Source organism: Acinonyx jubatus, chromosome B2 (genome assembly GCF_027475565.1).
Source record: "Acinonyx jubatus isolate Ajub_Pintada_27869175 chromosome B2, VMU_Ajub_asm_v1.0, whole genome shotgun sequence".
Taxonomy (NCBI): domain Eukaryota; kingdom Metazoa; phylum Chordata; class Mammalia; order Carnivora; family Felidae; genus Acinonyx; species Acinonyx jubatus.
Window position 1 is genome coordinate 98,709,788 of NC_069385.1, and position 14,329 is coordinate 98,724,116.

At 38.3% G+C, this 14,329-nt stretch overlaps 1 protein-coding gene across 11 annotated transcripts in view; it reads right to left on the reverse strand.

Annotated features, from left to right (window-relative positions):
- MLIP (muscular LMNA interacting protein) overlaps positions 1 to 14,329 on the reverse strand; it is a 144,130-nt gene that overhangs the window by 3,945 nt on the left and 125,856 nt on the right. For 9 of the 11 annotated variants that reach the window (XM_053222673.1, XM_053222682.1, XM_053222678.1 and 6 more), the window contains one exon: positions 6,514 to 6,567. The exons of the other annotated variants lie outside the window; for them this stretch is intronic. In XM_053222673.1, the coding sequence (XP_053078648.1) occupies positions 6,514 to 6,567 (54 nt within the window). The remainder of the gene's footprint in view (positions 1 to 6,513; positions 6,568 to 14,329) is intronic. 11 annotated transcript variants of the gene reach the window in all.

A 14,329-nucleotide genomic window follows, 5' to 3' on the forward strand; every position in this document is an offset into this window, starting at 1 on the left:
GAAAATAAGGGAAGCAATTTCCATCTCTCCTTCATAGAGCATTTACTTTAAAAACTTGTTGCAGGGGCGCCTGGGTGGCTCAGTTGGTTGGGCGGCCAACTACAGCTCAGGTCAGGATCTCACAGTCTGTGAGTTTGAGCTTCAAGTCGGGTCTGTTCTGAGCACTCAGAGCCAGGAGCCTGCTTCTGATTCTGTGTCTCCTTCTCTCTCTGCCCCTTCTCTGCTTGCTCTCAGTCTCTCAGTCTCTCTCTCTCTCTTTCTCTCTCTCTCTCTCTCTCTTCCAAAAACAACTAAAAAATCTTTTAAAAAAAACCTTGTTGCTGTAAATACATTCTCCTCTTGTTGAAATGTATATAAATTCTTCTGAAATTTAGACAGGAATTCTGTCAGCTTTAAGACCTAGGAATGTCTTTCTCAAGACTTTGAGAACCATGTCCTTTGAATGTAAATGTCCAAGTGAGATAGCACTCACATTTCCTAGTTTCTGAGAGAGGATAAGAGCCTACCCAGCTGATTCCTACCTCCTGTTATAAAGACGTGAAAAGTGTATTGTAGCTTTATGTAAAGCTGATTAACTAACACAGGTAGTAACCCCAATTGCTACTGCCCAATCTTACTTGAGGATGAATTGAATTATGGTTTATCTTGAGAACATATATATAATGGGTTATATCTACCCGGCTGTATGCAGGGTGAGATATCCTCCTGTCTTTGCAATCTCCGTGTGATTGCGATATATATATCACATTCTGGTTTAATGCTTATTCAATAACAAAACTGTCTCCTTCCTCTACTATCTTTAAGATGATTTCTGGATTGGCAGAATTTTTAAAAATTATGTTTCCCTAAAACAGGCAGGAGGCTTACAACCCAGGAAAGTCATTTTGATGCGTTCCAGTTCTGCCACACCTGGAGGTAGGAGTGTCCTCTGGTTATCACTGCCTTGTCTACCTGGATGCCTGGGCAGGGGGGGCTACCCATTCAGGCATTCACAGTAGGTGTGTTTATAAGATAAATTTACCCTGGCCCTCTAGCCAGCTGTCTTTCAAAGCATAGGAATTTTATTTTAATCAACACTTAATAATATCCAGATTCTGAGTTCTTGCCTGAGATTACAACCTTGAACTCAGCAATCCAAAATTTATCAAAGCCTGATTTTGAGAAATAACATTTATGAGAAATTGCCTGAAGGGAGTAGAGGGGGCCCATTCTTCTTGATAATTTCATTTTTACCCTTGAATCAAACCAGAAAATGAGAGTGGCTTCCATGGACAAGACACTGATTTCCCCTTTTCTATGTTCTCATCTGGAGGATAAAGATAAAGGAACAAGATGTGTGTTCCCTAAGATTAGAACTTTAAACATCAATAGAGGTTCTGGAATTCAAAATAAAATGAACACAAAAAGGCTTATATGCACCACAGCAGCCAGAAAGTCTTAGTCACCTTGCTAGCACTACTGTTATCTTGCTAACTCTTAAATGTCTAAAAAATCTGCAGAGCGAAGGAATGAGAAAATAGGAGAAGAATTTGCCTTGTGTGTGTTTATGGGCAGCTGGTGAATGATTAGCTCTCAAGTTGTGTTATTAGCAAGTGGATCCAAAAGGTCAGAATCAACTGCATCTAATCATGTTTTTGGAAATCAATCGACCCTCAAGTTAAAAATAAAATAGGCCTAGGGCTGCATGTAGCAGGCGATGCGAGGAGTAGCAGGTCTCTTTCTATCTCATTCCCCAGTATGACTTTCACAATTAAGCCTGTGGAAGGACAAGTGGGTCATAGAATGGTTGTGGATCAAAGTGTTGCCAAATTCACAAGACATGATGAATACGATCAGAAATAATTGTTGCTACTAGAATTTAATTTCTTTGAAGTAACTCTACTCAGAAATCGTTTACCTCACACAGGGAGTTTGCTATAAATTAGATGGTGTTATACACCTGCTTGGAAACTACTGTATTGGTGTGAACAATTGACGTGTATGAAAGTGACCTCTTTTGCTTGTATAACAGCTCATCATTAGCCAACTATTTTTAAAAGTGCCATATAGAATGCTAAAAAAAAATTCTTTGGAATGTAATACCTCCACCCACCCTCACACTCAGCTTGTGCCAAATGCTATCCCCTGCCCAGCCTATGGGTTTTCCAAAGCTTGTGGGGACTATCAAAGAAAATAGAAAGAAATATTAGGTTTTACTAAAGAAATTGCAGTGAATCTCAACATAGAGCAGAGCTCTCAAAGTTAATCTACCAGGTTAAAGCACAGGTTAAATCTTTATGACACTAGACAGAAAGATGTGACCAGATTTTTAATTAATTCAAAGCATTCTCCAAGACAAACTTTTGTTATGATTCTCCTGCTTTTACTTTCAAATGTTGGTTTCCAAGATTGAATAACTTACTCAATTTGCCCTCCTAAACTACCAATAAAGGAGCTAGAATTTGAGGATCTCAACTCCTGTTGTCCATTTGAACCACCGGGAGAGATTTTTCAAACAATCAATGTCTTTACCCACCTCCAGAGATCCTTTACTTAATTTGCCTGGAGTGGAACCCTGCTACTGAGGCTTTTAAAAAGTCCCAGTGAATTCTAATGTTCAGACAGAGTTGAGAACCACTGAATTAGATTGTAAGTGAAAGTGTTGTTTTGAGTTAGTTCTTTTAAAAGTTATTTTATAAATCTTATGATTTATAAAAACAAGGAGCAAATCAAATCAGATATATTTGAGGTCTGTTTGTTTTTAAATGAATTTCAAAGCAAATTTTAAAAACTAGTATCTACAAATTACATGACTGAAAGAAAATACTAGGTGGGATTCTCTGGCAGTAAGAAAGACAAGCCACTACCTTCAGAAATGAAGGAAAAACCAAGGAGGAAATTCTGAGATCCAGTCAAGTTTCTTCCATAATTCATTATTTGCACTGCATATATAACTGGAATGGTTTACTCCTTAGGCCATAAAGTCATAAGAATGGAATTGTTTTAGGGGCACCTGAGTGGCTCAGTTGGTTGAGTGACTGTCGTGAGCTCAGCTTAGGTCGTGTTCTCATGGTTCATGAGAACGAGCCCCATGTTGGGCTCCAGGCTGAGCCCGGAGCCTGCTTGGGATTCCCTCTCTCCTTCTCTCTCTGCCCCTCTTCCCCCTCTCAAAATAAATGAATAAAAACTTTTAAAACAAGAATGGAATTGTTGCATAAAAACAGATCGTTTTCTTGGTTGATGCTTTGCAGGTAAATAAATAAAAAGAGAGGGTTTGAGGAAAATATATGGGTCAATATTACAGTCTGACCACATATCATAAGGAGTTATAAAAAGTTGTCAAACTGCTTCCAAACATGCCAGTATTACCAACAAGTAAAACACAGCACACTGGAAGCATAAAATGGTCTTTTGCTTAATTATTTACATGTCTTTTAACACCAACAGTAACTATCTCACAAATGTTAAACTTCAAACTTTAGTTTCCTTTATGTTGTTTCCCATATGTTTGAAATCTGAGGTTGAAATCACTTTTGGTTAATCTTATCCACTAGCTTGATTTTAAGTTTGTCCCTAGAATTATGATATTTGATGCAAAAAATACAAATATGATATCAAAGCTATCCTTTTCTGCAACACGTTCAAAGGTTCTTAATTCAGCACTTACTAGCTGAACTGGATGCCTTTGTTATTTAAATAACCAGCTGATTTTTCTACTACTCTGTAGAGACACTCTTATTGCATAGAAACAGGCTATTTGAGTTGAAGCCAAAATTATTATGTTTGAAAGAAAGAAAGAAAACATTTGATTGTCACTATTGTTTTTTACATTCCTCTGAAATGTGCAAAATTTGGGGGCACCTGGCTGGCTCAGTTGGTAGAGTGCATGACTCTTGATCTTGGGGTTGTGAGTTCGAGCCCCACGTTGAATGTAGAGATTATTTTTAAAACTTTTTTTAATGTTTATTTATTTTTGAGGGAGAGAGACAGAGAGACAGAGTGCAAGTGGGTAGGGTCATAGAGAGATGGATGTAGAGATTACTTAAAAAAGAAAAAAAGATCAGATGACAGAAGGAATGGCTTAAGAGCTGGAGAGAAGTAAGCCTCTGCAGGTTACTGAAGTCAAGAAGCTAATTAATCAGTGACAAGAAATGCAGAGCAGGCTGTCAACTCAATGGCCGAATGGGAAAGTTATGAAAACACTCACCGAAATCAGTGCAAAATTTATTCAGTCATTCCACCTTTGGACATAATGGTTTGTCTGATTTTTTACTGTTACACAATTTGCCACTATCACCCTAAAAGGGCTAGCACACTGACAAAGAGTGAATATCTTTAATATAAAGGGAGTTCACAAGTCAATAAGAATACCAGTAGATAAACGCATAATGCATAAACAAAACAGACAAAAATCACAGAAAAGTACAGAATTTTTACAATGCAAATAATGTGATGAAAGATAATTTCTTCTCTTAAATTATTAATATTCTAAAATAGGACTTTAAAAGGAAGCAAGATTTCGATAGGATAGAGAGATTTAGGTAGAGAGCTGGACAGAGTAGTAGAGCACTTAAGAGCTCAGGCTCTAGGCAGTCAGATCTGGATTCAATTCCTGTTGGAGCAGACCCTTCCCAGCTATTTGGTTCTAGGCAATATAATGATTTCCCTCAGCCTCAGTTTCCTCACCTGTAAAATGGGAACAATAATAGTACTTATCTTTGTTTTGTGAAGATTAAGTGAAATAAAGCATGTAAAGTGCTAAATACTTTTTAACGTGTAGTAAGCTCTCAAGAAATTGGCAATTATGATAATTCTCAATGCTGGCAAGAATATGCGAAAACAGCTATAAAAACAGGCTCCTCCTAGGGTAAATTGTTACAATTTTTTATGAACACAATTTGGCTATATGTATTAAAATTTTTCCATATGTCCATAGTCATTGAACCAATAATCCTATTTAAAAATAATCAAAGAAGTGATCAAGGGTAGAAATCCACACTTATTCATAACACAGTTTTATGTTTTAATGACTAATGTTATAGCAGAGAGCCACATGGTCTCATATGAGAAAAGTTTCCAAATTTGCAGAAATAGGAATTTCAGTTTAAGAAAAGTGGGTAATGTGCCCTAAATTGTACAAAATATGCTTTGGGAAAAGTTACACTTTATTTGCAGTTGTATTATTCATACTTCTCTTTTGTATTATGCTTATTTTTTTTAAATTTGGCGGCTGCAGAAGTCACTATCCAAGGGTATCTGAAATGAGAGCATGAGATATCTCACCCCCTTCTTAAAAGCCCTTTAAAAATTACTTATTTTCCCTCACATTTACCACTTTGAGAGGATGTAGAAGAAGAAAACATTATTCAATTATCCTTGCTCTTGATTAAGAGAAAATTTAAAATTTCTGCACACAATTTTTCCTTGCCTCTTTGGCACAGCATTTATAAAAATACAAAAAAAATTTAAGTTTATTTATTTTGACAGAGAGAGAGAGAAGAGAGAGAGAGAGAGTAAGAGAGAACAGGGGACGGGCAAAGAGAGAGGAGAGACAGAGAATCCCAAGCAGGCTCCACACTGTCAGCCCAGAGCCTGAACCTGGGCTAAAACCCATGAACCGTGGCATCATGACCTGAGCTGAAATCAGGAGTCAGACGCTTAACAGACTGAGCCACCCAGGTGCCCCTACAAAGAGGGGCACAAAATGTGAAGTGACTGCACATTTGTATGAAAATTGACAGGTATGTTTCAACTGGTATGCTTTTGCCTATATGCAGAATTCTTCCCTGAGCAGAATTTACCAGGGGATCAGGGGCAGTGCTCAGTGAGCTCACCAGACACCTTCCAATGAGCTATAACTGAGACACCATGAGACTTTGGGGCTGCTGATTCACAACACCCATCATAAGTATTATGGGCACTCTTTGACGGTCGAGACAGGACAACAGTGTTTCACATATGTATCCGAAGTGGAAATCACCAAGACAGATATTGGGATAGAAAGAGTTGGTTTATGATCAAGGTGCTACACACATGGGGACCTCTAGAACCACCTTTCACATCGACAAGCAGCAAGAATGTACTTACTCAGCTATCAATTGCTTCTGAACAACACAAAGTGGGCCAGTTAGTTTTTTTTTTTTTAAATGTAAATATTGGGGTGCCTGGGTGGCTCAGTCAGTTAGGCCTCCGACTTTGGCTCAGGTCATGATCTCGTGGTCCATGAGTTCAAGCCCCGCGTTGGGCTCTGTACTGACAGCTCAGAGCCTGGAGCCTGCTTCGGATTCTGTGTCTCCCTCTCTCTCTGCCCCTCCCCTGCTCATCCTCTGTCTCTCTCTCTCAAAAAAAAATAAACATTAAAAAAATTAAAATTTAGATATTTAAATTTAATATTTAAATAATTTAATAATAATTAAATAATTTCAATATTAAAAATACTTTAACTATTAATATTTTTTAAAATAAGATTTATTTCCACAATGTAATATCACATGGAAATGGATAACTATATCTCTAATTGTATCTTACATTTACCTCTTTGGAATCAAGAATTTCATATTCAGGAATAGCCACCATTGGATGACTCAGCTTCACAGAAAAGTTGCCCAGGATGTGATCAGGGGTAGGAGTAAGGAGAAATAAATGTTTAAATTTCATTTAAATAGATATTTAAACAATGACATAAGTATATTATCGCTGACCACAGTAGATTCTTCCAAATGTAAACATTTGATTTGAATTTAAATTTCATTTGATTTGTTATTAAAAACATGGGCAGATATTCTTGACATAGAAAAAAAAGTGTCAGTGGTGAATGCATTGAGCATGAGACCATATCTTATTTATCTTTGTGTCTCACATAAACTCTTAACAGTGTTTGGCATATAGCATAGATAGTTATTAATTGTTTATTGAATAAATGAATTGTTAAAACACATGGCAGATTTCACAGAGAGGAAACAAAGTTATATTTATGTCTCAATCCTCACAATAGGCCTCAAATGAAAAGCTCCAAAGTGAAAGAAACCAATCATGCTCAGATCCCAGTATATGCAGATGTGTCTACAGAGAGTAAATGCTTCCTCAGAATATAAAGCATTGTGTATTACAAACATTAAGAATCTCAATGTATAGGGACTTCATAAGCATTGCAATCTTACAGGATGAGGGTATTACAATTAGTTTACAACACAGTGCCATTTTAATAGGAGAGAGGCTTTTTGCTTATATAGAAATGTTTATTGTTGCAGGGGTCTTCTAAGCATTATACATACATTTAAACCTATTAAGATAGAAAAAGGCAAAGGTAATGCAGGAAAAGAGAGAGGCAGAATGAGGGACCCACATACATGAAGGGCAGGGACGAGCTATCATTCATAATAAACCTGCCCCCCTTTTTTCGCCATCTCTCCTCATTTCAACTTCGGGGGAACCACAGTACCTGATTTGCCAGAGCATTCCTTGTTCCTACTATTGTCCTGAGCAAATCAGGATTATGAAAATAACTGCCCCCCTTTCACTCTCACTAGGGTCCTGCTTTGATCAGTAAATCAGTAGAGCAGTGACTAGTTCCTAATCCTCCAGTAAAATTCAGAGGAGCCCAACAATCTGGCCTTAGCCCAGGGAGGGTGCCATCATTGGCTGCTAGGATAGCCAAGGAGGTCCTGTTCCACATCTCCTCAGGCTTCCCTCCCTCTGTTCCAGCAGATTTTCACAAATGGAGCCTGCTTTTATTTAAAGCTATAGTTTCACTAAATCCCAAACATTACACTCTGTTCCCAACCATGAAATCCTCTGGGTATCGTAACATCAAGACTCCTAGCTGCCTAAGACCATCGCTTTAAATAGAAGCATGATCTGGTCCCAGAGCCAACTAGAGATCTAAATAGCATTCCAGAAATCATCTGGAAGTGCTTAGTTCTCATTCATTGAGGTCTCCTGAGATCCTAAGTATGGCTCAGGACTGGACTCTATGTACCATTTCAAACCTTAGACCCAGGTAATTGGTCCTGGAGGCAGCAGAATCTTTAGCATACCTAGGCCAAGCTCTAGGGTAATTATATAAATCATTAGAGTTTGCACAATGGCAAATTTTCATTCTCTTGGTCGCTTAAGATATAATAGGGTAAATATCCAAGAATTTAAAAATGTTGGAAACCTTCCAATAAAATTTTCAGCTAAGATTACAAAAGTAATTGAATAATTATGTAATACCTATTTTTATGCTCCATTCCTTCTTTCCAATATAGGCACTCATTCATTTATATCCATTTCATTTTAATCTTTAATTTCAGAAACTGTGTGTTAACTACCCTAATCAACAGACGAGAACAGAAAATGATGAATCCAAATTAACTGGTATTTCCCTAATCATTTATGTTTGGCTTTGGAATGCTTTCTTCTCTTTATGATTTTTTTTTTATCACAGTGGGTTTGCCTTTGTATTATCCTCAAGCTGACTAAAAATGTAAAATAAAATGTGATAATAATATCTTTGAAGGTTAATGGATTTAGCCATAACAATTTATTATGCACTCACATGACGAATTCCTTACACATATTAGTTTACTTTTCACAACACTCTAGTGAGCACTGGTATTACCCTGTTTCACAGATGAGGAAATTAAAGCACTCAGAGACAGAATGACTGAGTCCAGGTCCAGAACTAGAAAGCGGCAGAGCCATGACTGGAATCCAGGATGAAAGTTTCAGAGACTGTGCTTTCAAAGCAAGGGTACAGTGGTAATATGCCGGGAAGTTACTCAGGAGACAGGACAGGGTGCCAGGGTAAGGGAGCGGGGTGCACCATTTTGCAAAAGGAAGAGCCACATATTGAAGACATGAGTGCCTCATTCAGAGATCAGAAGCAGTCAGGAGTGTCTGGTATAGTTATGAAAGGCCACACCGGAGACATAATACCATGGAGCTTATGTGTCAAATGAGGAGTCTGACTTCATTCTCCAGGCAATGAGAAACCAGTGAAGTACTTTAAGCAAGAAAGGGGCATGTGTGATCAGATTTTCATTAAAAAAAAAGAAGAAGAAAGAAAGTCATTGTGACTGATGTGCAAAATATGGAAGGCTGTGGAAGTGGAGTGAGAGGTCGGAGGGCTTGGAAGATTTATGTAATCCAAGAGAGAGAATAAAGAAGAAGGTTTATATTAAAGCATTGCCTTACAGTGTGGAACAGACTCAAGATTTTCCTGGGTGACTCTAGACCCCCTATGCCCTAGGATGAGTGAAGAAGCATCAGGTAGACATGTTGATATGACTTCCCTACTGATTAGGGAAGACACACTGAGAAGCCTTGGAGAAAATTAATGTTGAGTGTTGATATCTCTGCTGAATAGAGAGACTTTGTACCGCATGAGGGCTAGAGATGCTAAGTGCAGAGGACAATAAAATATTGTGTGAAAATCTTCTCACAATAAGAATGGTAGCAATGAAGCTAAACCACTAAAATAAATTCTACAGGGGTACCTGGGCTAGCTCAGTCGGTAGAATGAGTGACTCTTGATTTCAGGGTCATGAGTTTGAGCCCCGTGTTGGGCATAGAACCTACTTAAAAAATAAAACAAAATAAATTCTACATAGGTGAGTGGCTTGCTATGCAGTGAGTAGGTGTATGGTGAAGGACAGAGTCATTCAAGACTGTTTATTTGGTGCTAAGTGTTCTGGAAAGCATATTACTATTATGCCTCAAAAAAAACTGAAAAGTTAGTAATTTTATCATCAGAGCATTATTCAGCATAGAAGGATGAGTGAGATAGAAAGCTCAGGTGAAATGAGACACAACATACTTTTATCCTGGATGCAAACTCATGTCCTGGATACTGTATCACAGATTAATTGGACCTTTGCTCACTCACTACTGTGGGATAATCAACAAGTGGTATTTGAACACAATATTCAGTTGATTTTTATTACACTCTTGATCCCAGCTGCCACCACACTAATATAAAGCCTTATGAAGTGTTTGTTACCAGTGTGGGGCTTTCTCATAAATGTCACTTCTTCTCCCAAGGTAACACGAACTTCTCTAACAAAGACAGATAAATGAGCTCAAACCAACTGAAGAAATCAGAACCCCGACAACCAGAAAAAAAGAAAACATGCAAAATGTGGTTAAACCACTTCTTTACGTCTTGACTCCACATGAGAAATGGAATTCAAAGCTCTAACTTTGGTGGCCTCCCACATGAGGATGAAGGTGGTTTTCTTGGCTACCAGAAATTATGAAGCAGAGGAAGATTTGTGAGTAATGTTAACATTTTAAAATTGGCAAGAGTGCTACAAATGCTATTCAGAATTCAGTCCTTTGAGATTGCTTCTTAGCTGAGCTATATCTTCTCCTAAATTTCTTTCACTCCATTCATCTTTGGTAAACGGTAACTTCCACTTCTGTTTCCTGGTGTAGACTTGTGAACCACTCAAGTTACAGTGTAACCGTCTGAAGAACATCCCTCAAAATAGATGTAACAAACTATTTTAGCAATACCTACAGCAAATCGTGTATCTCATAGGTATATAATGCTGTCATTATGAAAGTGTAAGCCTTTGGGCATCATGTGGATTGTGTCATTCAGTTTTAGGACCTTTACACTTGGCACAGGACCTGCTCAGCACAGAGTACAAGCAAATGATTACTGGGTAAATAAATTAAGGAAAGAAAGAATGAATGAGATGGCTATGGAAAAGAGGATTTTCTGACTTGCAAAATTAAAGAATTCTGAATTAGTGAAGAATTAGGATGCATTTACTGCATTCCTAAAGAACTCATTTGTATGAAATTTTTCAAGTCAAGGGAATTCTGAGCTAGAACTATCATGCACATGTGTTCTATTTGACCCTCACAATTTTTCTTTAATTTTTTTCTTATTTTTTTTAATGTTTATTTATTTTTGAGTGACAGAGAGAGAAAGAGCATGAGCAGAGGAGGATCAGAGAGAGAGAGGAAGACACAGAATCCAAAGCAGGCTCCAGGCTGTGAGCTGTCAACACAGAGACTTATGTGGGGCTCAAACCCATGAACCTTGAGATCATGACGTGATCCAAAGTAGGACACTTAACCGACTGAGCCACTCAGGCACCCTAACACTCACAATTCTTTTGCCCAAAAAGGAAATGAATTTAGTTGTGTTTGAGGCTACCAACTCTACCTGCAGGTTTGTATTTCTAGTTTCTCTTGAACTGCTTAAATGTCTTGCAAACTTCTTCTCAGGCACCACCTCCACTTACGATGTAAAGGTGGAAGTCCTTCAAAATGCTTGCTAAGGGAATGAAGAGTACGAAATATGGGTTTGTCTTATTTCCCATAAAGACTTCGAGCTGCTGGAGGGTAGGACCCATCATACCCTAGCAGTTGTATACCAAACACTGGATCCGCTTTATTGCTCGAGTCTATGCCTTTGGCATCTGCATGGCTCAGTTGGTTGAGCGTGGTTGGTTGAGCTCAGATCATGATCTCAAGGTTCATGGGTCCAAGCCCCACACTGGGCTCTGTGCTGACAGCTCGGAGCCTGGAGCCTGCTTTGAATTCCGTGACTCCCTCTCTCTCCGCCCCTCCCCCCACTCACGCTTTGTCTTTCTCTCTCAAAAATAAATAAACATTAAAATTTTTTTTTAAAAAGTCTATGCCTTGAACAAAACATGGGAGTGATCCAAGATTTCTGTTACTGAGGGCAGTTTATGACATGTGCTATGAGGAAAAACCTGCTCTCAATGACAGGGAGAAATATACTACTCCTACCCATATGTCTTAAAGAGCTCTTCTGCACTAGCCTGAAAAATTACCTACAGAATATCAGTAATTTAAATATTTATTTTTAGAATTTAAAGATGCAGCATCTCTTTTTTGGTGATGCCAAAAAGTATTAAAAACTTTCCCATGCCAGGGGTGACTGGCTGGCTCAGCTGGTAGAGCATGTGACTCTTGATCTTGGGGTAGTAAGTTCAAGTCCCATGCTGGTGTAGAGATTACTCAAAAATAAAATCTTTAATTTTTTTTTCCTATGCCACTAACTCCTTGTGTGACTTAGGGAACATCACTTTGGCTCTGGGCCTTGGTTTCCTCATCTTTAAACTCTGGGCCCTAACTAGATGAGTTCTGGTACCTCCTCTACTCAGATAACTCGGTGAGTCTGTGACATATAAAAGGAACTCTGTTGATGGATAAATGATGCTGTCTCAGAAAAAAAAAAAAATTGCTTCTTTCTTGGAATCTCCCGCACTGAGCCACAGCTGAGCTAGATGCTGTACCTCCATCAATGGTAAAGATGAACTCTCCATAGAATCTCAACTGGAGGGGCACCTGGATGACTCAGTTGGTTAAGCGTCCAACTCTTGATTTCAGCTCACATCATGATCTCACAGTTCTCGGGATTGAGCCCCACATCTGTCTCTGCACTGTCAGATTCTCCCTCTCCCTCTCTCTCTGCCCCTCCCCTGCTTGTGCTCTCTCTCTCCTCTCCCTCCTCCCTCTCTCTCTCAAAAATAAATAAACATTAAAAATTAAAACTAAAAAAGAATCTTATTAATTATCTTATAATAATAATAATATATATATAATAATATATATAATAATATATATAATATAATAATAATCTTATTAATTAATTAAGGAATCCTTAATATCAGTTCTTAACTGTGCTACTTGCTCCTTGTATGTATGAACTTTTATAAATACTACGAAGTTTCACAACATCCCTCTGTGTATTCCCTGAGTATTGTCATATACTCAGTTGGCATTTGGTATATTTTCATTGTTTTATAAACCCAGAGAAAACTTCCTATTGAGTGTTGATCATTAATATCATTATTTTGGGGTCTAAGTAGCAGTAAATCTAATACCAGTAAGAAAACAGGAATTTTCTGCTCTGATCTTTGTAATAAGTTTTTTTAGATATGGTTGAAAATTTCCAAATTAAACTATTTTTATTGTTTGCCTTTTCTCTTCCATCCCAGGAGGGACAGACTTGGGACAGTTAGAATTCCTTCCTCTAAAGACCACTTTCTAAAGGGCAGTTTAATGGAATTTTTTTTTCTCATCTACTCTGTGTTCAGCCTGTTTTGAAAACAAATACCACATCCCTGTGTTTATTCACATTTTTCATCTGGACTTCCTTCTTTCTCAACTAGAAAATGACTTCCCTAAGGGGTTGAACTACACCATTCACTTTTTTCATTGCACAGCTCCCAGGTTGTAATGAAAATGGAACAACATCTATATTCCAGCACCATTCAAATTCGGGATTCAAATTTGGGAAACTGAAATTGGAATTGACAGGGAAGCATATTTGTTCTCTGTCTTTCCTCTAACCTTCAAGGGCACAATTATTTGCTTAGTACTACAAGCAAAACATCGCTTTCAATTGTTGTTGATATCATACTCATTCTAATACAATCATAAACCAAAAGACTCTTTCTTCACAAAAGATAATGTTGGTGGAATATTTTTCTCCCCTGTTCTTTCTTTTCCATAGAACATAAGGGCTATTAGCTATTATATTCCAATGGGACAAATAATAAAAAATACAGCTCGGTATTAAGATTCAGCCTCATAAATATTTTTCAGTCCAATTCCAGCTGTTCCTAATTTGCAACTAGTTATTCCCAAGTTGCAAGAAACCTATCCCAGGACCCAGGAGTGTGTCAACAGATGTCAATCGATGTATTACAAAAATTTGGAAAAGTGTTTCTTAGGAGGAACAGGCACAAATATGATGGGGTCAAACTGTGTTCTCCCCGACTTCCAAACACCCCCCTACCAGACCCCATTCTGCTCTCCCCTAACACTCCACTCCCAGCAGCATCTTTGAGAATGTAAGGAGGAGAGGTTGAAGAGGAAGAGAGCAAATGAGCTGAGGACTGTATGACTTAAGATCGGGAGAGCAAGGCTGTCAGAATATGTCGGGAATGGCTGCAATCTAAGACCAAGTTACAATAGGCACTGCAGGATGTAGGTGGGGCAAGATGGGGGGCTAGGCAGTGAGTGTAGTGACAGTTTCAAGGTATACGGAAGACAAGGTAAGAGTGTTAGGAGGGGCTCATGTCATTCCTGAAATGTACTGTGAAGCAGTGTATATAAAGATGGAGGAATGGGGTCCACCTCCAAGGAAGTGGGGCAGACAGGCTACATACTGGAGGCAGCCCTCGTCCCCGGAGAATCTCATCTCTAAAATCTCATCCCTGGAGAATCTGTCTCCTTTTACTCCTTGCTATCTTCCCAGCAAAAGCACATCCTAACAGCCATGGTAGTTTTTATTCAAACTTCAAATCATAATGGATGTGGTATTTACTAAGTTAGAAGTCCATAGAAAACCCCTATGTTTAGTTATGTTATGTTAGTAGGT